The sequence below is a fragment of the Pyrgilauda ruficollis genome, unplaced genomic scaffold (assembly GCF_017590135.1).
Source record: "Pyrgilauda ruficollis isolate IOZ18807 unplaced genomic scaffold, ASM1759013v1 scaffold34, whole genome shotgun sequence".
In the NCBI taxonomy this organism is placed as follows: Eukaryota; Metazoa; Chordata; class Aves; order Passeriformes; family Passeridae; genus Pyrgilauda; species Pyrgilauda ruficollis.
In genome coordinates this window covers 958524-982123 of record NW_024524822.1, presented here as the reverse complement: position 1 = coordinate 982123, position 23600 = coordinate 958524, and the positions used below count along the sequence as shown (strand labels likewise).

General features: G+C 49.5%; 1 protein-coding gene across 9 annotated transcripts in view; it reads left to right on the top strand.

Moving 5' to 3' along the window:
• Positions 1-713: 713 nt before the first annotated feature.
• The window catches only part of ZNF618 (zinc finger protein 618), a 146874-nt gene continuing 123987 nt past the window's right edge, over positions 714-23600 (top strand). For all 9 annotated transcript variants that reach the window (XM_041474796.1, XM_041474794.1, XM_041474795.1 and 6 more), the window contains exon 1: positions 714-996. In XM_041474796.1, coding sequence (XP_041330730.1) covers positions 949-996 — 48 coding nt within the window. In that variant the 5' untranslated portion in view covers positions 714-948. The remainder of the gene's footprint in view (positions 997-23600) is intronic.

Genomic DNA, 23600 nt, shown 5'->3' with positions numbered 1-23600 from the left:
ACTCTCAAATATGGGGGGACCGAGAGCTGGGAGCTTCCAGGCTAAAATGCAAGGGGCGATTTCAGCCCTGGGTGTGCTCTGGGGGGACAAAAGAGTTGGGGGAGAGGAGGCAGGCATGATGTTGCCCAAGCCATTTGGACAATCATGGAATCACAGACTTTCCTGAGATGGAAGAAACCAACAAGGATCATTGAGTCCAGCCCCTGTCCCTGCCCAGACACCACCCTGGGTATCCCTGGCAGCGCTGTCCAAAGGCTCCTGGAGCTCTGGCAGCCTCGGGGCCGTGCCCATTCCCTGGGGAGCCTGGGCAGTGCCAGCACCCTCTGGGGGAAGAACCTTGCCCTGATCTCCAGCCTGACCCTGCCTGACACAGCTCTAGCGTTTCCCTCGTGTCCCTTCTGGCGGGCCATCTGTCCCCTCTCACTCCGCGTCCCCTCGGATGCCTCAATGAGGTGTATGAGGGGTACGAGGCCTGGGGAAGCCGTGCGGGACCCGGGCTCTCCCCGCAGCTCCCAGCCGCCGGGCTCTCGCCCCCTGCCCGGGCCGGGGCCACCGCGCCGCCCGGGGGACTCTCCTCGTGCTGGGACGGGGTCCGCGGGGCCCGGGACGCGCCGGGGTCCGCAGCCCGCACCCCGCCACACACACACACCGCGGGACACCTCCCGGGGGGCGCCGCGGCGCCGAGCGGCCCCACGGCGCCGAGCGGTTGCGCGCCGCGCCGCTAGCGGCAGCGCCCGTGCCCGCGGCGGCCGCCCCGGCCCATGCCCCGGGGGGAAGGGGGGCTGCAGCAGCCCGGCGAGCCGCCCACCCGCGCAGCGGGGGCATCGCCCCCACTCGCCGCTCCTGGGAGGGCGGAAAGGAGGCAGCGGCGGCGGCGGCGGCTTTGTGCGCGGCGGGCGGATCGCAGGCCGCGGCGGCGCGGGGCTCGCCTGCTCCCGCCCCAGCCCCATGAACCAGCCGGACGGCTCCGCTCCGGCGGCGGCGGCGGCAGCGCAGGTACGCGGCGGCCGGGCGGCGTGTCCCCGGGGGGAGGCGGAGGGAGCGGGGAGGAAGGGAACGGAAGGGAAGGGAAGGAGGGAGGGCGGCAGCCGCAGCCGCCCCGTCGCGGAGCCCCGGCGGCGCTTTGGCGCAGTGCGCGGGGGCAGCGCCGGCAGCGGCTCCTCCGACCCCGCGGTGCCGGAGCCCGCGGCCGCTCGGACCGGGCGGAAAACAAAGCGGAGCTCAGCAGCCATGTCGGGGACGAGCCGCCCCTCGGCCCGGCCCGGCCCCGCACCCCGGCCCGGCCCGGCCCGGCCCCGCCGCGCTCCGCGCCCCTTCCCGGGCCTTTTGCTTTTGCTATTCACTGATTTTTTTTTTTTTTTTTTTTTTTTTTTTTTTTTTTCCTCCTTCTCTTAATTTTTCCTCCGGAACGTTTTGGTTTTTTTCCCCCCCATTTTTTTTTCCATTAAAACAACGCCACCTAGAGGAGACTATTTCGTAAATAAAAAAAAAAAAAAAATTAAAATTGAAAAAAAAAAAAAGGAAATATTCTGCTATTTCTAATTTTTTTTCCCAGAAAGTTGGGGCGGGATCCCCCGTGTTGGGGTTCCTCCGGCAGCCTCCCCAGATCCCCGCAAATTTCGTGTTTGTCCCTTTGGCCAAAGCCCAGCTCATGGAAATGAAAATTAAACAGGAATTTGAATGAATTCAGGTTTTTCTCCCCTCCACCCCCATTTTCTGGAGAAAAACGGAGCCTGGGAGCAGCAGTGTGCTGGGAGAGGAAAGTGAGTCAAGTTTTTGGTGGGCCCCCCCGGGTGAGCTGCAGGGAGGGATTAGTTTGGGAAAGTGGGAGAATTGCTGTTCCGGAGCAATTAGGAATTGGGCTTCATTGTAATTTTGAACTTGTGCAGCAAGCTCTGCCAAAACTCAGGGTTTATTTTTTTTCTTTTTGCTGCAGTGCTTAAAGTTATTTTGTTTGAAATGAGGAGTTTTGCAGGAAAATGAAGAACCCAGAAAATTTGCTGTGGACACACCCAAAATTTTTTTTTTTTTTTTTTTTTTCTTTTTTTTTTGTGATTTTGGATTTCATGCAAAACTGCTGTTAAACAATGAGGTTCTAAACACAGTCCAAGAAAACACAAGGACAAGCAAAATAAAGAGTAGAATGTCAATTTTATTTTAGAATTTCTTGGCTTTTTGGATGGTTTCTCCTGACATAATTAAAACAGTTTCCAGCATTTAATTTCCTACTTCTTTTGTAGAGAAGAAAATTTCCATAGTATGGTTTTTAGGTTTTTTTTCCCCTTCTTTTTTTAAACACACTGTAATAACTCCATGTCCTATGGCTCACATAAATCTAATATTTACACAGGTTTATTATAAGGTCCGCCATGATATTATGAATATGCATAATTAACAATATTGTGAAAAAATAATTGCAGATTTTGTGATTTTCATTTTTTTTCCAAACTGAAGTGCCTTTAAAGGGCTCAGCCATGATATTTTTCACAATTTCAAAATCCTTTTTCTCCTTGACTGTTAAAGCCTTGCTGGAGTTTGAATTGAAATTTTTTTTTTCATTATTATTTTTGGTGGGGTTTTTCTTAATTGTTTTGTTTGTTTGTTTGTTTTAAATGCTGTCCTATCCCTATTATTTTGCTGTTACAGAGTGCCTGTGAGTTCTGGATTGTGCACACACTGGTTTATTATTGTAGGGTTGCCCTTGAATACTGGGGTCTTGGTATTGATCTTTTTAAAAATAAATAACAAAAGAGCACTGAAACATGCATTGTTTCAAGAAAAAAGCAATCTAGGAGAGCTACATGGCCTTTCCACCCAAAAGTGGGGGAGGGAGAGGAAGGGAAAGATTAGGTCAACATTGAGTTTTACCAACCTTGACACAGTATCCTCTCTAAAATGGGGACAAAATAGCAAGATGGCTGGCTCCACAGCTGCAGCAGTTTGGATTTTTTTTTTTTTTTTTCCTTTTTGGAAAAAAGCATTTTTAAATTTTTAAACTCCAAAGTGAGTTTCTGGAGCTGCCAGCACCCACGAGCAAATGCTGAAATCTGGGTGCTGCACAAAATAAAATTAAATTTCAAACCAGAATGAATTTTTAATTTCAAATCTCAAATCCCTGAAAAGTTTTTTTTTTTTTTTTTTAAATTTTTTTTTGGTTTCGATTTTCTGTTCCCTGTAATTTGATATTTGCTGGAAATCAAAAAGGAGTGACTGGTGAATTCAGGGTTTGGGGGCTGTTTTCACTTTTCTCCCTTTTATTTGTTTCATGTTTTGAGTTTTTCAAAGGGGGGGAAATGGAAAAAAATTTGCAAAACAGGATAACTCTTGGGCGGAGGAAGAAATACTCCGAAATGTCAACTCCATATTTTTATTTTTGCATTTATTTGCCCCCAGCCCCCCCGAAGGGGACCCACCCTCTTCCTGAATCCCTTTTTTAGCAAATAATGGAGCGGGAGGCCGGTGCCAGCCCGGCAGTGGTGCAGTTAGAGCCGGGTGGCACATCTGGGTAAAAATTACACACAATGCTCCAAATTGGATTAAACAATCCTGGAGAATATTTTATTCATGGTTTCATCCAGGAAGCTGTAGCCTGGTGGCTTTTCCATATTCTTACCCTCCAAGAATTCCCTTCCTTGAGCTGCACCCCAGAACTTTTTCTACAATATCATTGTACCCTGAGAAACTGTTTAGCTGTAATTTTTTTTTTTTTAAGGTTTCATTCATTTTTTTCTCATGTGAATGAGACCTTTTGATGCTGCTTTTCCTTTGCCCTGCCACACACCCGGAGATGTGGGGAGCATCCCTGTGGATTTGGGATTTGGGATTTGGGAGGGGATGCACTGATGGGTGCTGCATTTTAATTAGAATTAATGACCAAGCCTCAGTTCTGGGGTCACAGTGCCAACTGTGGCAATGATGCCTTTCGAGTTTCTCCTGAAGCAGAGGGGTTGAAGCAGGGGAGGCCTGGACTGGAGGTGTTTCAGCTGTGCTGGGGGTGCTGTGTGTGTGCTCTGCAGCGCTGGGGGCGAGGCCGTGTCCTCCTGCACGGCGATGCTGTGGGAACTGCAACCTTTCCCATCTTTAACTCCCTGGGGAGCTGCAGCTTTCCAGCACCAGCTCCTGCTGCTGGATTCGTAATGAGTCTGAATCTCACCTTTCTGCCTGTCCTTCCAGCACAAACCTGCTCCTGCCTGGAAAAGATTTCATAATTTTTCATTGCAGTCTGCCTTTAGGGGGATTTTTTTTCCCTTTTTTTTTTCTTCTGGAAAGTTGATCAATATTTTATCCTTTTCAAAATTGCTGTTGGCAGCCTGGAAGGGGAAGGGGAGGGAGGGAGCTCAGCTGAGTGATACCAACAGATTTCTTGTGACATAACTGAAATGTATTTTTTAAAAAAGAAAAATTTCCAGGACCTCATTTTCAGTGACATATTTTCATCCCAGAATGAAAACAGACATAATATTATTAAAGTAGTAGATAATATTTATACAAATGCCATATAAAACCTTGGGAGGTTATTGCATGACTCCAGGATAATTTAAATATATATCTCTGCCATAATGCAATGCTGGGAATAGTTCAGTTCACAGGTGCAGTCACGTGGCCCCGGTGATGCACAGTCAAGTTTGCAATTATGCAAGTGCAGGAGTGAAATTAGAGTTGAATTAGTGTTCTAAAAATTAGATTAATTTAATTTTAATTTTATTTTGCAGGGGAGAAGGTTGAAACCTGCTCTAAGAGTCATGCTGACACAGAGTCAGGATTTGTGCCCAGTGTGCCTGGGCAGGCTCAGGCTGGAGCTCAGGGCAAGGTTCTTCCCCCAGAGGGTGCTGGCACTGCCCAGGCTCCCCAGGGAATGGGCACGGCCCCGAGGCTGCCAGAGCTCCAGGAGCCTTTGGACAGCGCTGCCAGGGATGCCCAGGGTGGGCTTGGTGGGGGTCTGGGCAGGGACAGGGGCTGGGCTGGGTGATCCTGGTGGGTCCCTCCAGCTCAGGATATTCTGTAGATCAGTAATTCTTTGGATGCTGTGCCTGTTCAAGGATTTCGACCTTCCCACCGTCGCATGGCAGGACTTGGTACAAGGTCCTGGATGCTGCTCCTGATGGCCGTGGCACAGCCCGCCATGGCACAGGTCCCCATGGCACAGGTCCCCATGGCACAGCCCCCCGTGGCACAGGTCCCCATGGCACAGGTCCCCAAGGCACAGTCCCCGTGGCACAGGTCCCCGTGGCACAGCCCCCCATGGCACAGGTCCCCGTGGCACAGCCCCCCATGGCACAGCCCCCCGTGGCACAGGTCCCCGTAGCACAGGTCCTGCAGGGCCATGCTGGCTCCAGGTGTGTAGCAGTGTTGGGTCCCTGGCACTGCCCATGGAGTCCCTGGTGGCCTCTACTTGAGCATCCTCAGCTTGAGCATGGCTCATATTTCAGGAGTGGCACAGGGGAGCGTGCCAGCCAGCCCAGGGTGCTATAGGATAGGGGTGTGTGGGAAGTGTGGCACGTCCCAAGGGTTTGCTGCATCCCCATTCCCTGCAGGTGCTACCCTGGGCTCTGTGCTTGCTCCAGTCCATGCTTGGATCCCTGCAGGTGGTATTTGTGTGCTGTAAAACAGACAAGGGTGGTCCTGCAGATGTGGGGAGCCACCCCAAAATGTGAGTTTTGTCAGAGGTTTGCCAGATCAGGCACTATTTGTACATCATGTACCAGGCAGGGTGAGGGAAAGAGGTGCCTGGGCAGGGACTGCCAGTGCTGCTGGAGGCTGTGCATATTCTTGGTAAGGGACATGGGAAATGGCCCCAGGAGATATTTATTTCTTGCAATTTCCACATTTCTGTGCATCCAGCATTGTGCATATTTGGAATTTCACATTTACAGATTCCATTTGGCCATACCGTATTTTCTGGGGAAGAAGTTTCTAATTTTTAAAGGTCTTTTATGGATTAATTGCTAGTCATCTGCCTCCTTTTTGCTTTTGTTTGATTCTTTGAATGTCTCTTGATTATTTTGTACTATGTGATGCCAATTTAGTGGTTAACTAGTATGCAAACTACATCTGGACGTGTTGACTTTGCATTAACAATCATTGATTTGTCTGGAGCAAGGGAATAGAAATGAATGCTGCTGTTTACCATGGATAGTATATGAAAAATAACCATTTGCAATGTGCCTTTCATCAGGGGCACAGGGCTCTGGTGCAGCTTGTCACAGTGGCTCTGCCTCATCACGTGAGAGCTGAATTTTTAAACCACGGCACCAGAAAAAGGCACTGGGGAAGGCAGGGGCTCCTGCTGTGTGGGGAAGTTGCCCCGTGTAGGAGCAGCTCCTTGTGATGTTGGGTAGCTCTGGTGACAGTGGGAGTGGGATAAAGTTGTAACAGAGAGGGAGTGGAAAAACATGAATAATAATAGTGTGTAATACACAATATGTAACATATAATATACACCACATGTATAGAGCTTTTCTCTTGGGAACATAACCAAGAGGATGCAAAATTTAATAATCAAAAATAATAAGCAGAAGGTTGAGTTGATGGTGGCTTCAGCAACAGCTGTTTCTCCCCAAAACCCGTGGCTGCAGCCATTTGGAGGGCTCTGGATGGAGCAGGGTTTGGTGCCTGCTGTCCTTGCCTGGCTGTGGGGAAGCTGGGATGTGGCTGTGGCTGTTCAGGTGACCCTGGGATGTGGGAGGCATTGCTGCACATTCGTGTCTCCTCTGAAAGAGGGGAAAGGCTGAGCAGATACTCTCTGCAGAGGAGTCTCTTCCCAAGATGCGCTGAAGATATCAGAGCTGCCTTGCACTCGCTCCTTGGTGTTCCAAGGTACAGTCACAGTGGTCCCTTGGTTGAGCTTTGATGTTCAGACCTTGAGTCCCTTGGATCCACTCATCCCTGTATCTTTTCTGCTGTCTCCTGCTGAGGGCTCTCACTGCTGCTGATGGGGTTGTGGTGGGATGCGATGCACAGTGTCAGTGTTGGTCATCCTTTGGGCTGGGCTCAGCAGTGAGATTCTTTCCGCACTGAAACTGCTTTGCTCATGCTGGAACATGCGTGTCAGACCCCAAATGATGGACACAAGTCATCTCCTGAAATGTGGGGTTTGTACTCCAACACTACTGAGTGTGTAAATGCACAGGGAGGTGCTGGGCAAGCTGCATGGTGGCTCTCTGAGTTACTTGGGTTTCACTTGTTGGATTCTCCCAAAGCGAGCAGTGGCAGAAAAAAGAGATTAAATGAAGAAAATTCTCCCCTGTGCTCATTAGAAGTGCAGAGAAGCTTTGTGCATTTGGGCAAGGAGGCAGCACGGAGGGCATGAGCGGTGTGGCAGTTGCACAGGTAGATTAGAATCCATCCCCTTAATTAAACCCCCTCTGTACCCATGGAGAAGAGTTCTTGTGGTGTGTGTTTTCCAGATTTTTGGCAGTTGAGTGGCAGTTAGCTCTGGTTCACTGACCAGGCTGCGAGGGATTGTGCCAGCATGCTGGGAGCTCTTGCTCCAGCTGGGATGCTGCCTGGGGCAGCCTGGGGAGCAGAGGTAGTGGGGGGGCACAGGGCATGTTCTGCCTGCCCTTGATGGGGTCAAACCAGCTGGACCCCCTGCCTGTGCCTCCCTCTGTGTGGCTGTCCCCAGGTGACTCTTGGCCGAGGCCAGGGCAGAGTCCCATCCTGCCAGGTGATGGAACTTGTGGTTTATGGAGCTGTGCTGCCTCTGGAGAAGCTGGAGGCCATGTGGCTCTTTTGGGGTGAAACTGCAGAGCCCTGGGTCAGCCTGGCATGGGGCTGTCCCCATGGGAAGGGCCGAGGGTGACCAAGCCTTGTGCTTTTTGCTGGTGGGAGCAATATCACCACATCAGTTCCACCAGTTCCTAGAGCAGCTTTCCTTGGGAGTCCCTCCCTTTATTTCCCTCACCTGTATTTCCAAGGCACTCCAGTGTGTGCTTAGAAAGGTTTCTCTGCTGTACTGTACCTGCAAAGATTTAATTATATAGGCAAGGCTTTCCTTGTTTGTGATTCCCAACACTCCTGCTTGTTTCATGTCTATATTTGGCTGGTGTAATGTGGAAAATGAGGCTGGAAGTGGAGAGGTAGAGACTAGAGAATTTGCCTGCACTGATAAGGGGCTGACAAAGGGAAACATGAATGTCAGAGTGTGGAGCAGAGAGGAGCTGCTGGAGCCTGGAGGAGCTGCCATAGGTATTTGAGGGATCAATACCTGTGCTGTGTTTGTGCACGTGGATGTGCCTAGGACACTCCTGGATGCAGTGAGGTTCTCAGCTGGGTCTGGGATGCTGTGAGGGCTGTTGGGTCCAGACTGTGCCTGGGCCAGGAACACAGGGGCTCTGTGGTGTTTTCTGCCCTGGTTTAGAGATCAGGGATGTTGTCACACAAGGTTTGATATCTCAGCAACTGACAGAAGTGAGAGCAGCCAGGTATGTCAGACCTTCCCACTGGCAGTGAGCTGAGCCACTCAGCTCACATTGGGATGGGCCAAATGTGCTCACATGCCAGTGCTAGTGTCCCAATGGCACCACTGTGTCTCCAGGCTCTTCAGGGTTTAATATTTGTTGTGATTTCATTTTACTAGATACACACAGGCAGCAGTAATCTTATGGGAGTTAATTTTTTGCTCTGCGTGGGTGTAGGTATCCTTTCCTGCCTGAAAATAGCAGCAGAAGTCAGTTTTCAGAAGTTGGGTGTGCTTGTGTTGAAGGGCCGTCATTTACTGCTTCCAGTATGTTGAGAACAATTTTAGTGCAAGTATTTAATTGCTTTAGACCTATTTTTAGAAATATTAAACCTCAGTTTTCAGAACTGCAACCAAAGCCAGCATCTCTGCTGGTGTGGGAGAGCCAGGAGGGGAACCTGGAGGAAAACCTGGAGCGATGTGGGCTGGCCCCAGTGGGAGCAGGGCAGGGCATGGGGTGCTGCAGAGCCTTTGGGGTGCACACTTGAAATCGAGTTGCGAGGCTGCCAGAGCTCCAGGAGCCTTTGGACAGCGCTGCCAGGGATGCCCAGGGTGGGATTGTTGGGGGCTCTGGGCAGGGACAGGGGCTGGACTCATGATCCCTGTGGATTTCTTCCATCTGTGGGTGTTCTCTGTGATCCACATGGATGGAATAGTGGTGCCCTTGGTAAATGAGGTCCCTTTTCCTGAAATCTTGCATGTATTTAAATTTTTGGTGGGGTTTTTTTGTTTGTTTGTTTGGTCTTTTGTTTGTTATTCCAGGAGGGGAACCTGGAGGAAAACCTGGAGCGATGTGGGCTGGCCCCAGTGGGAGCAGGGCAGGGCATGGGGTGCTGCAGAGCCTTTGGGGTGCACACTTGAAATCGAGTTGTCTCTATTTTGGTGAGATTTTTTTTTTTACTACTATTCTATTTACTTGGTTACACAAGGAGAGAATTAATGAATGAAACCCGTTTCCAGCAGATTTGTACAATTTCTTGAGTGAAGTCTGCAGGCTGGTGGATGTAGCTTGGAGGCTGAGCTGGGAGCATCCAGAGAACGGCGTGCAGGCAGCCCCAGTAGGGCTCTGGCTTGAAACCCAAGAATAGCTCCTGCTTTTCTGGGTGTAAATCTGTCACTTGAGGTCTGATGTGCCTTACTCTGTGGGCTGCAAATCCTGAGCTTTCACTGCCGTTTGTGAGATATTTGTGATTTTGAGGGTGGGAAGAGAGTTGTAAGAAGGCAGGATAATTATTGGCTGGGAATAAAATAGCTTTTTGAATTTGTGCATGCATTTTGGAAACCTCTGTGGGGAGGGACAGCTGGATTTGGATCATGCTGATGGCAGAGGGGATCTGAAAATCCCCTTGGGAATTCAGCAGGACTTCTCTTTGCAGTCAGGGGATGCTGTTGAAGATGCTGAAGGGCAATGGCAGGGACAGTGACACCAGGGGACAGGCTGGGACCTGGCCTTTGGTGGCCCTGGGGTTGGTGGGGGCTGGCAGGGCTGGAGTTGGACTTCAGCAGGGAAGGTATTAATGAATGACCACCAGGAAGGTTGGCCTGGGGTGTGTCTTGACTTGACTTCAGGGCATCTCTCTGTTTATGGTTAATACTACTGGGGTTACTGCATATTAACTCCAAGGGAGGCATACTTTTGCTTTCTTATGTGCCTTTATTTTAGAGGCCTTTAAATTTGGCTGGTTGGTGATGACAGCAGTTGGAATTGGCATTTCTGCTCCATGGGATTTGTTAGGACATGCCAGAGACACAGCCTGGCAGGGGACCTGCTGTGCCTGGAGTTTGGGAGGGCGCTGGGCGAGAAATAAAAAATGTAAATGTACCCAGAGAGAGCGTTCAGGTGGAGATACATCCAGAGAGCCACACTGCATCCCGAGGGGTCGGGGAGCCCTGCTGCTGTGCTGCTCCTGGGCTGCTGGCAGATGCCAGGGGATGTAGGAGAGTCCCCTGGAACATTTACTGCAGAACAGCAGCCCAGAGGGTGCTGGCACTGCCCAGGCTCCCCAGGGAATGGGCACGGCCCCGAGGCTGCCAGAGCTCCAGGAGCCTTTGGACAGCGCTGCCAGGGATGCCCAGGGTGGGATTGGTGGGGGCTCTGGGCAGGGACAGGGGCTGGACTCATGATCCCTGTGGATTTTTTTTTTTTTTTTTTTTTCCTGTGTAATCTGATTTGGTTTAGTTGCCAGAAAGTAGATTTGCTGAGAGTGCTGCCTTTGCTTTTGGTTCCTGATAAGGTGGAGGAGATAAGTCCCACGTTGTGGCTGTTTGTTTGTGTGAGTTTGGGAAATGTTTGTGCTTCCCTCCTTTGACAGGGAGCTCCTGGCTGTCCTCCTGCAGCATAAACACTGCTTGTGATTGGAGTTCATTATGTGAGATTTAAAATGTATAAAATGAAATGTTCCTGTCTGCTTTAAGCAGACATATGTCTACAGTTTGCAAATTAACCTAATTAAATATATATGTAGAAATTTATGATATTCAGCTCCTAGCACAAGGTATGCAATTAGCATCCTTGCCAGCAAGGAATTTTCCATTTCTGTCTTGACTTTTCCTCATAGGAGATGTGGTTTGGGGTTTTTAATTTTTTTTTTTTTATTTTTAATCTTCAATCTCTAATTTTTGTTCTGCTTTGGAATTCACTTAGGGACGAGTCCTGTGGGGATTTAGGCTTGTGGTTAAATTTCCCTACAAGCAGCTCTGACTGAAGTCAGTGAAACATTCCCTAATTCCTGGGCTCCAGCCTGTCCCTTTGCCTCTGCAGGACAGGAGGAGTTTGTTTTGTTAGGAGAATATCATGAGCAAAACAGCATTCTGGAGGAAAAAAATGCATTTGAATATTTACATTTTTCAAGGCTCTTCCTTCCTCCCACCCAAAAATAGCAAAGAAAAATTTATCTGTCTCCTCTTGATTTATGGAATTTTCAAGTGTTTGGCCAGTGTTGTTTCCAAAACACCCCATCCCTCTACCTGAGCTGTCTCTATGGCAGGAGGGCCCTCACACAAGAAGTACAAATCCATTAATACAACCTCTCAATTAGCAATATTCTGGCACCAGGAATACTACTTTTAGTTCCTTTTCTGCCAAAGTGTTGGGTTGTGTTTTTTTTGTTCTTTTTTTTTTTTAATATTTAAAGTTTGATCACATTAGAATAGTTTCCTATATAAATAATAATTTGGTCTATTTTGCATATCAATAGTTGACTCCATTTTGTTCACAAAAAGCCTTTTTTTCCCCATAAACATCCCCACTGTTCCAGCCCAGAAGGTACTCTTTATTAGCCAAACCAACCAAGTCATGACGTTCCCAGCTCAGCTATTTTAATGATCCCACAAACCCAAAAAAGCAGTAGGAAATTTTTCAGAAGCAAACTGGAGAAACTTTTTTTTTTTTTTTTTTTTTTTTTTTTTTTTTTTTTTTTTTTTTTTTGGGACATCATAAGTTTTGAACTTTCTGTCCAATTATCTTTGTTACATTTTTCCAAGCTTCAGGCTGTAAACTCAAAGAATTTGGAATTGATCTTTCTTCCTGGAGATTGTTTAGGGGTGTCAGAGGTGGCCCAGTGCTGTGTGGAAGAGCTGAGGGCTCAGCAAACATGCTGCCTTCATTCCTAATTCTGTGTAAGATCTGTTGATAATTCTGCATGGGCAAGGTGAGATGTTGGATCATAACCATTTCCCCCCCTTGGACACCTCCACAAGTCTCTCCTCCTGTATTTTCCTTTGACTTTGCTGCTCTGCTATGTTTCCCACCTCTCTGTTTTCAAGGCAGAGGGAATTTTACTCTTGTCTGTCCCTTTGCAGGAGCTCTCTGCTCTCCCAGGTTGAGCTCCTTGGTGTTTCCTGCCCTCCCTGGCTGTTTCTGTGCCCTCTCCATTACAGGGATGCCTTTTCAAAGGCCATCAGCAGCTCTGATTCCCAGTTTTCCATCACCAGGTGTTGTGGGGTGACCAACTCCATAAATTAGAAGAAGAAAATGCTGATGCAGGCTGGTTTGGGGGTTTCCTTGTGAGCCTGCAGCCTTGCCAGCTGTCTCATGCTCAGGTCCTTTGTAGCTCCAGCTATGGGACACATGATTTACTGCCAGAGCTGTATTTTCCACTGCCTCAGGTGTTTCTTGCTCACCTCAGTGCTGTGCCCACTTCGGAGGCTCCTTGGATCTTGTCCCAGGATGTGCTGCAACCCCTTGGGATGTGGATTTTCTGTACCCTGGCATTACCCACCACCAAGGCAATCATTTGGATAATTGCAGCATCTGCAATTTATTTAGGCAAATAGGGTACTGAAAAATATTTGCTTTTGCTTGCTTGTGGGATTTATTTTTAGGGTTTAGCTTTGTGCTTTGGGAAGCAAAGCCGAGCCATCCCGGTGTCCCTTTTCCCTGAGGTGCTCTTTGGGGCTGTTCTGGCCACCCTGTCCATGGCACAGGAGTTTGCCTGGCTGGATCACCCTTCTTGCCCTTGTCTGCTCCCTGATTTTGTTTTGCAGTCTCCGTGCAGGTGGATCACCAGGGGCCGTGGCTGAAGCTTTATGCACGGGCACATTTCTGTCCCCACGCCCATAATGAGTTGCTGGTTCCATCAGAGGCCCTCAGCTGCTGCAGAGGTGCCCCTGTGCCTCCTGCCTGGCCTTGGTGAATGCTGATGGCTCATTTGGGCACCTCGGTGTGATGCAAGTGCTGCTTTCCCTGCGCCGTTCCCTCCCCAAGCCCCGTGCGGTGCTCGGAGCAGATGGCTGCGGGACCCCACTGTGATAATGAACTATTCCTGCCCTTTATTTTCCCTCTCTTAATCAGTGGTTAATCAATGAGGTGACTTCTTACTTCATCCTGTGCATGTGAAAGTGCTGTGAGTGCACTTGCCACAAGAGCTTTCGCAGAGCAAACTCTTCTGGAAGCCTTTGGAAGTCTGGGTGCACCACGCCCTGTCCTACCTGCAACTGCCTCTGCCAGCAGGGCTCAGAAGCCAGGGACTTATGGCTGCAGGAACCACAGTGACTCCTGGTGTTCCTTTCTAATCCATGGGAACACTGACTTTTAATTGTTTTGTTTTGGATTTTTTTAAATTACTATTTATAGTAATTTTTCTGCCGCAAAAATGAAGTTCTGCAGTTCCTTGGAGCCCTTTTGAAACAGTGGGGTCACATTCAGTGCTAGCTGGTTCATAGGTGGACAGCAGATTTTGGGGGTGCTGGGTGATTTTAATAGCTTAATGCCTTTCAGACTTTTGGCTGGATGCTGTTGGGCCCTGGAGATTTTTAGTTTTTTGCTGTTAATTTTGCTAGACAGGACTGTAGCTTTTCCTGCTGACCCCACAGTTTGAGGCAGATGCTCTGCTCATTCCTCATGAAGGAAGAGTCCGGGAAAGGAAGTGCTGAGCCCTGTCACAAGTGAGCTCTGGTGCAAAGAAGTTGAATTTTTATCCTGTGGTTTTATCTTTCTTCAGTGCTTGATTTATACCAGAATCTGGCAGATTTTTGGTGCTTGTGTGTTTGATTGTTAATTTCTTTTTTCCTTCAATGACCTGTTTCTCAAAATCTTTTTCTGCATTGACTTTTTTATGGCTTAAAGTGTAGCTTCCTTGAGTTTATATTCTCCTAATTTGGATTTCTTTCTGAGGGCATCTTTTTATTTCTAATGGCCTTTTCCACTCTGCTGTTTAGCTATGATTTTTGTTTAACAAACCCCCTTTGGTAGGTGATAATCATCTCCAAGTTTTCCACCTCACCTGCAAGGCCTTTTAGCTGCTCCATTAACACTCTTAACAAATTTTCCAGTTTATGGAATCACAGAATAGTTCCTCCTGTGAGGAAAAGCTGGGAGAATTGGGATTGTTCAGCCTGGAAAAGAGAAGGCTTTGGGATGACCTCACTGTCGCCTTCCAGGGGGTCTGCAAGAAAGGCATGGAGGGACAGGACACAGGGAATGGCTCCCACTGCCAGAGGGCAGGGATGGATGGGATCTTGGGAATTAGGAATTGTTCCCTGGGAGGGTGGGCAGGCCCTGGCACAGGGTGCCCAGAGCAGCTGTGGCTGCCCCTGGATCCCTGGCAGTGCCCAAGGCCGGGTTGGAAAGGGTGGGAACAGCCTGGGACAGTGGAAGGTGTCCCTGGAATGGCAGGGGTGGCACTGGATGGGCTTTAATGTCCCTCCCAAACCAGACCAGTCTGGGATTCCATGGTGTGCCATGTCTGGGGACACAGTGTGGGGACAGAAGTCCTGTGTGTGGGACCTTGAGCACCATTTCTGCATCAAACTGCCTTTTAGATTTGCAAGTCTCTATGGGATTATCTGAATTCTCCTCTGACTGAAATTGTGTTTCCTGCCTTGGCAGAGACCTGCAGCCTCTCTGCTGTTCCTTGGCATTTTGAGCATTCCTCTGTACTCTGCTTTTCTGGGATGGGCTCCCAGTCCATCAGGGTTCTCTGCTACCTTCTGTCATAATAATCTTGTTTCATTTATTGGGCTGCACTTTGGTTCTCTGTCAACACAGCTCCATCATTCCCATGTAATTTGGATATGGATTGCAATGCCTTGAGTATTTTGTCTCCTACCTGAAATTTTATGAAGCTCTTCAGGGATACAGTACATTTATGACCTCATCAATAGAAAATGCTTCACTTACAATGGATGTTCCTGTAACTTTGATTTTCTCAGGCTTTAGTTTAAATAGGTTTTATATGCTGGCATCTGTTTTCACTTTGGTTTTGACGGTGTCTGGCTTACTCAGAGGGGCTCCCTTTGGCTCAGGCCCTCCTCAGCTCCCACCCTGCAGCCTGGTTACAGGTGAGGCCTGATGAGATTTCGCAAAAAGATCCCGAGTTTCACTTTCTGAGGCTCTTCTGTCCTCTGTGCCATTTGCAGGCGTTTTTAGCAAAGAGTGGTCTCTGCCATGAAGTGAGAGCCATAGTCTGGGCTTAAAATTGTTCTCCATGTGGGGTGCAGCTGGTGTAGGGCAGGACCCTGAGCCCCCCTCTCCTGCCTCCCCTCCCTCCCTTGCAGCCTGAGCTCCTGTGAGCAGGACAGCACTGTGCTGGTGAGAATTATAACAGAATAAAAGGGAAAAAAAGGAATATTAAGAGGAAGAGATGACAGTTATCCTTGAGTTAGAAGTTATCAAGTGCAGAAAATGGATAAAGGAAGTTAAAAACACAAGGGAAAAAAAAAAATCTGTGACTGTCAGTGCAAGGAACAGTAAGAAAGTATTTGTATTAGGAACAAAAGAAATTCTAATAATGGTTTGTGTAGACTTATCACGGCTGAGGAGAGGTAAAATGCATAATAAAGCAGAAAAACTAGACATGTTTAATAAATATTGCTGTTCCCTATTTGTAAGGAGGAGGAATGATCCACTCTCAGCCCATGTGCACAGGGGCTGCCAGGGCCAGCCCCAGCCAGGGGCTGAGCAGGTCAGGGGTTTGGGGTTTCCAGCTGCTCCTTGGGGTGATGTTCTCTGGACACTGCTGCTGGGTCTGCCCCTTGGGCTCCTGCAGGATTTGGATACAGAGAATATTGCAGAGGATTTGGTGGTGCTGCTGTTGTGCTGCCTTGGCCTGGCCAGGGTGGGGATGGGAGCACGGGGGAGGAATCGGTGGGAATGTCAGGCTGGTTTGTTCTCCAGCAGAAGGGATGGAGGGAGTGTGTCCTGAGCTGGCCAAACGGCTGAGTTTGTGTCATTCCCCAAAGAACTGGAGTCAGTCAGGCTGCAAACAGGGTCTGGCATGGCCACAGGCATTGACAGTGGTGGTGGTGAGGAGGGAGGGACTGCAGCTGCCCACAGGGATTTGGGTCATGGAGTCGTCTTCATGGGGTGAGCTTTGATTTGGGATTGGGCACCTGGAGGGATGGGGCTGCATCTGCTTTTAGTGTGGGGAGACCAGAGAGGAGCAGAAGTGCCAAACCAGGCGTTGGGGTGGGAAAGGGACAAATGCTGAAGGGTGGCACTGAGCAGGGGCACTGAGTCTGGGAGTGGGGGAATGCCAACCACGGTTGTCAGAGCAAGGGGGCCGTGTGTGAACAGCTCTTCTCTTGCCTGTGCTTTAATACATCACCCCCGTTTTCAGTTCCCTCATTTCCTTCAGAGATGTTGAAAAGTTGGAGAAGACACAGAACGTGTGAGTGGAGCGACGCAGTTTGAGGAGTCAAAGAAAACACTCATTAGTGTTTGTTGTTAAACATTTGGGGACGTGCACTGTATTTTGGGAAACTCTCTGCCAAAAAAAAACTCACTCGATTTTTATCTTCATGGAGCCAGTTCTCCATGGGTTTATAAAGCAGAAAATTAAAAAAGCAGGTAACAGAACCTTTGGTTTTAGCAAAGTGCATAGCATGAAACAATACCTGGAAGCAGGATCCAAACACTGAGATGACAAAATGAAGACGCAAAAAACATTTCTAAAAGTAGGAGGTGGAAATTTTGAGCAGCAGGGCAGATTGGCTGTTAGAACAAACTGCCAAGGGGAGCTGTGGGTGCAGCATGCTGGGTGCTGGTGCTTGTTCTCTGTCGGTGGAATAAGTGCTTCAGGGTTCAGAGCAGTGAGCCAGTGAGCCAGGGCAGAGCTGTGCTTGGGTGTAAAGAATGGCCATTCTGTGGCTTCACAAAAGATCCCACTTTCTGCCTCTGTTTTGGTGTCCTGTTTCCCAGTGTCTGAAAGCAGATGGTTGGGGAAGGATTGTAAGTAACAGAGGAAATACCGAGTCAGCTTCCCTTTAATTTACTCTCTAGGTTCCACCAAATGGACCCTAAATTATTCTCACTTCCAAACCCTACGGGATGCTCCAAACCCTCCAGACCATCACCCACACCCTGGTGCAAGCCCTTGCATGAAGTCAAAGTATTTCCAGGTGGCTTTTTCCCCCCTAGAAGAGATATAACTGAAGAAATTAATATGTAATCTCCTGTAACATTGAGCACAAAAGGATATTTGTTTACTTTTTGAAGCAGGAAATGATAATGAATAAGGTAGTTAGGGAACACATGGGGCTCAGTCATTAAACAATCTGCTTTATATTCCTAATGCAAAAGCAATGGGCTGAGCAGCAGAGAGAAGAGTGCTTAGAGCAATATAGAAGAATATCGATTTTTATGGAAGCACTTGTGGGCTAGAGGAGACTCCATTCCCTCTCCCAAGAGGAAACCTGTTGTTGAAAAGAGAACCTATTGTAGAAAACCTCTTGTAGACAAAATGGGAGATATTTACAAACTGCTGCAGAGATCAGAGAGGAAATTTCCCCTGGTTGACTCTGAAATCAGGCAAAAAAAAGCAGCAACTGAGCTGAGGTGGCTGAGTGAAGATGTAAACAGTATTAGGAGCAGTAAGCAGTAGGCTTTTAAAAAGTATAAACAGTCTGGTAAGGAGGAGGATAGGAAGATCTATTAAAATAAGCAGAAGGCAGTTAAAAGGATAATTAGGAAGGCAAAAAGAAGTAGAGAAGATCTAATTGCTAAGAATATTTTGACTTCAAAGAGTTCTTTAGATATATTCAGAGCAGACAGAAGCTAGCAGAGGAAACTTGTCCACTGAAGAAATGCCAGGGATTGGAGGAGGAGATCTGGGAAGAGCATGTTTGTGAATGAGCTATTGGGTGCCTCTGGCTGGGGCTGTGCCCCCAGGGGGTGCTTGGCACACCCGTGTCCAGGACCCAGCTCGTGTCCTGTGCTGGGAGCCCTGATCAGCAAAGGGAGCTGCAGAACCCTTGGGCACCTTCACGTTCTGGAGATGCTGTTTTTAAGCTAAGGTTTGTGCAGCTCACTGGGAGCCTTGAAGTCTTCGGTTGCATGGCAAAAAAGCCTTGTGCTGCACTCACCTGTGAGTGTTGGGGTGATCCTGTGCCACAGCCAGGCCTGAAGATTTTTCTGAGGACTTTCATGACTGCCAGGTTGGAGAATACCTCTCAGGTGAAGATATCTTTTCCAGAAGAAGATCTTTGATCAGTCACCACTTTTTTAACCAGAGCAGAGCACTGAGTGCCATGTCCAGTCATTTCTTGAACCTCCAGGGATGGGGACTCTAGCACTTGCCTGGGCTGCCCATTCCTATGCTTGACCACCCTTTCCATGAGGATGCTCATTCTGATGTCCATCCTGAGCCTGCCCTGGCCCAGCCTGAGCCATTCCCTCTCCTCCCGCCCCTGATCCCTGGGAGCACAGCCCGACCCCCCCGGCTGTCCCCTCCTGTCAGGAGTTGTGCAGAGCCACAAGGTCCCCCCTGAGCCTCCTTTTCTCCAGGCTGAGCCCCTTTCCAGCTCCCTCAGCCTCTCCTGGGGCTCCAGCCCCTTCCCCAGCTCCATTCCCTTCCCTGGACATGTTCCAGCCCCTCCATGTCCTTTTTGATGTGAGGAACGCAGAACTGGACACAGGACCCATGGTGTGGCCTTGAGTGCAGAACACACAGGGAAAAATCCCTCTCTATGTTCAGCAGGCACTAAATCAGAAGGAAAGATAATGCCACAACTAAAACACATTCTGGCTGGAAGTTCATGAGTCTTGTGCATAAAAACCTGGGGACAATTTATGCAGTTTCTCGCTAAGCTCACCCGATTTAGATTTTCCTGCTTTGATCAGAGTTGCTTTTCTCAGCAAGCTGCCCTTGCAGAGAGCTGGAGTGTTAGGGACTCCTTTGTATATGTAATTAAAAGCAGTCTTGTATCTTGATATCCCACTGTGGTTAATGTTTCCTTTAGAAAAATGGGTTGACTTTAACAGGCTGGGAAAACTGGGGATTCTTCGGCTGGCTGATGCAGGGGCATATGGGCTCCTCTCCACCTGCTTACCCTGGTTTAGACAGTAGGATCAGCAATGCCAGAAGATCTTGTTTTGTTCTGGTTTTTGTGTTTGTAAGGTTGGATTCTGTGTGTTCCCACACCTGATCAGTTGTCACAGCCTGGAGTAGGGAGGTTTTCCCAGCAGTGGACACATCCTCTTGGCTCCACCAACATGCCTCATCGCTGCCTGCTCACAGACACTTCTGGAGCTTGAATCCCTCCCTGCTCTTCACCCAGCCGCCACCACAGTGTGGATTCAACAAGTTTGGGAGGAAATGAGCAGTGACCCAGCTGCTGCAGCATGTGGCTGTGCAGGGCTGCTCCCGGGGAGCTGCGGTTGCACGGGCAGTGCCTCGCCAACGGGCCGGGTTCCGTGTCAGCGAGCGCCGCGTGCCTGCTGTCACATCCTCACTGGAGGCTGCAATTTGCCTGGCCGGGAACGCGACCAGACCCATTGTTCCTAGATTAGGACTTGTCCCTTGAAGCATCACACTAGTTGCACAGAGCATTTCAGACCCACAGCCCTGCCTGTGTGTTCAGCTGGGGGCTGCCAACTCCATCGGCTTGAATGAGGTGTCCAGCTGTGCCCAGCGTTGTGCCACTCTCTGCACAGCCCCACACTCCATGTCCTTACCTCAGAGAGGGCCTCCTGGTTGTTTGTGCACAGCCCTTCCTTTTTTTGCAGGCAGTGAAGGAGCAAGACCCTTCCTTGGCTTAAAAGAGATCATATGGTGGGAGAGCAGCAGCTCCTGGATTCACACCTTGGGGCTCAGGCTCTGGTTAGCCTGGTTCCATGATGGCAGCAGGATGGTCTTTAAGCTGTTACGTTTCTGACAGAGTAGAGAAATGTCTTAATTATTGAATACTTAAGTTTTCAAATGGGATTTGAGAGGTTTCAAACTGAATGTCATTAGCCCAGATAAGGAGTTACAGTCTTAGGAGTGAAAAAGCTCCTTGTATAGAGAAAGAGCTTGGAAGTGACATTGGGCAAGTTCCAACAGGTCCAGGTGGATGTTTTCCATGTGCCCATGCTGTTTTAATATTAAACCTCTTTATTTTCACCTGCATTAAGTGCTAATGAGAGCAGGGTGTCTGTGGGGCTGAATGGGAAGTAAAGCAAGACAAGCACACCCCATCTGTTGTTGTGCTCTGCTTTCCTCTTCCCTCAAATCTGATATCCTCCAACTTTATATCTCATCCAACCAAATTATGATCAGAGGGAAATGTTAATTTGATTCAAGGGGAGAAAAGTTAAATTAAAGTCCAAAACCAATGTATGGGAGATATTTGTGCAAAAGATGTGTAGATCTTGAGGAGAAGCTTTTGTCCCTCAGCAGGTTTAATTGGCAGCAAAAGAAGTTTTGTCTTGTACTGGAAAAGAAAAAGAAGTCTGTGGAATCCTGGAGCCACCAGCCCAGACAAAGAGGAGATAAAAGCAGGAAGTCCTGGTGGAGGGAGGGATTTGCTGGTGAGATGTTACTGCGCTGAGCTGTGCTGGTGCTGGAGCTGCTCTCAAATCCCAGCTTCTCTCTCCCCCCACGCTGTGGTTGGGTGGCATCAGCTCAAATGTAACTGAAGGGGGAAGAAAAGGGGTGGCTGAATGGCATCTCTTGATGAGCCTTTGGACCATGGCATGTGGGAACGGGATGCAGGACACTGTTGGGACTCATGACACTCAGGAGTCCTTGCTCTGGGACAGTGCGTCCCTGGAGCTCAGGTCCTGGCAAGAGAGGTAGTTGTGCAGTTCTGCTGCCTACAGAAGCAGTGGTGGATGAGATCAAGATGTTCCCTAAGGTGCCCTCCATGAATTGTTCTGTCACTCCTCTGTTTTGTTGGAGAGAGATTTTCCAGCAATCCTGTCCTTCAGATTTAGTTTGTGGTGTTGCTGGTTTTGATTTGTCTCAGTAGCAGGATTTGTAGTGAAACGTTATTTCCAAAAATAAATTCTGTCCTTTGACCTTTGAGAAATTAATCCTTTTTCTTCACTTTTTTCTTCACTTCCTTGAAAGGATCGTTTGGAGTCTTTAAAGGCTGAGTAATGCAGTTTACAGTAAAATTCTCACTCCGGTGAGCCTTCTTTGGTTGACCTGGTTGCATCAACTCTGACGAAAGCAAGAGCCACACCTGCACTCAGGTGCGCTGCTGGACGTGATGTGCGCGGGGTGTAACCGCCGCCAGCGCCGTGCTGTGCCTGGCAGGGAGTGCTGACCGCCACCAGCAGCTGCTCCATCCCCTGAGATCCTCCTGCCATGCTCCTGGCCACGCTCTTGTGTCTCTTGGCACCCACCGGCAGCACCGTGGCTTTGGCTGTCGCTGCAGCCTCGTTCCCCGCTTGGCCGCGGCCGCCGGAGCGCTGCAGATGTAGTGTCAGACTACCAGATCCAGCCCAGAGACTCCTTGGCTTGGTGTACCTTTGTGGCTGCCTGCTGCCTGCACGTTCAGAGGCATCCAGGATTTCCTTTAAAAATAGCTGTGTGCTTTTTATGAGGAGGATTTTCCAAGCGCAGTCTGGAGGCAGAGCTGCACGTTACAGTCTCGGGTTTGCCGGCAGCGTTACTGAATAACTGGAGGTGTGAACTCCCTCAGCCCTCGTTTGTTGGATGTTAACGACACTGCGAGTCATCCTGGGGAAGGGAGGAGTGGGTGGTGAGCAGAGCCTGAAAGATGGGAAAGGGAGCCTGGCCAAGAACATGCTGTTGCCAAAAGACCAAAGTGCTGGTGCTCTGCCTTCTGTCTGTGGTCATCTGCTGCCGATCTCGCGGGCTCGTGTTTGCTGGAGCCTTCTGGGGGTTGATTTATGTCCCTAACCTTGGAAAAGCACATTAAAAAAATTTTAAAAAAGCAGGGCTTTGTGCCAGGTTGGTGAGTAACTTGGCTTGCGGAGGGGAGCAGTGAGTGGGGAGCAGGAAACAGAGGAGCTGGATGGGTATGAGGAGGAAGGCAGCACACGGTACCATCAGATCACTGCAGCCACTCAGGGGCTCATCTCTCTTGTGATGTAAGGGGATGGGGACTGTGGCATTAAAACCAGAGCACTACAGTTCAGCAGTGGTGTGGATGTGAAGGGAGAAGTTTCCTTCAGCAGCTGTCCCTGCAGTGTGGTCAGCAGCTCACATGGACTTGGTTGAACTGCAGTAGGGCAGCTGATGGGGTTGCTGTGACCTGGGGATGTTGCTGCAGCATCAGCTCCATTCAGGGCTCAGCTCTGCTCCCCTCATGCTTTAAGGCATGGTGTGATTCAAGCTCAGCACCAAATCCGGAGCTGTCATCCCTCTGTGCTCACACTGGTGTCTGACTGGGCTTTCTCAAACAGCTTGGTGGCAGTGGCTCGTTGGCTTGTGTAGCATCAGTTCTTCAGCACTGCTGGCTGAGGTTGGGTCTGGTGGAGCTGGGCACTGTGAGTCACAGTGTCTAGCTTGGTTACAAGCAGTTGAAGAATAAACCATTCCCAGGGCTGCCAGAGCCATGGACAGGAGCAGGAGCTGGGTTTTGAGCCCTGGAGCAGAGCCATGTCCCCCCAGCCATGCCCTGCCTCCACTGGGCTGGGACCAGACCCCGCACCAGCTCCCATCGTGGCTCTGAGCCCTGGAACAAAAACACCCCCGAGCAGTGCTCTCACCCTTCCAGCTGCTGCCAGGCCTCCCCTGATTTTTTTTTTAATCTCAATAACTGTGTTTAATGTCTGAAGACTTGGGGAGCTTCTGCCTTGCAGCTGGAGCCATGCAGTGGCCATTGGAGCCCTTGCTTTCCAAGAAGCAGGTGGACCTTCCTCTTAGGAGGAAGCCAAATGGAGAATTCTGTTTCAGGATGTGCTATATAAAAATATTTGTGTCCCATCTTACTGTTTCCCCCTGCAGTGTGTGCAGGGGTCTTGCGCCAGGTCTGAGCTCCAGGGCAGTCCTAAAAGGCTCCTGAGAAGACACATGGAAACCCTCAGGCTCGCTCCCTTTGTCCTTTCCAGCCTTCTACCCTCTCCAGGAGCCTTGCAGCCCTGCTGCACCCTGTGGATGTTGGCTTTGAGTGATTGTTTGCTCACAGGTGTGGTTCTTGAGCAGCTCCCTCAGTGCCCAGGCAGTCTGGCTCACACAGAGCTGTGGGGTCCAGCAGGGGCTCGTGTTGGGCAGCCTGACTCCACAGGCAGGATCCCAGCACCGCTGTCCTGGGTGCCAGCAGTAATCCAGAGCCTATGGCATGAGGGGGCAGTGATGTCCTGTGGTCTGACCTGTCCTGTCCCAAGGGGCTGGAACAAGGGATGCACTGGGCAGCTCCCCCTCTTATGCTCCATTTCTTCCAAAATTTGCAGAGATTTCCCAAGGCATGGCTCACCACGGCGTACAAAGGGCTGGTGACAGGAAATGGGGTGAAAGCAGCTCTCTGTTCCCAG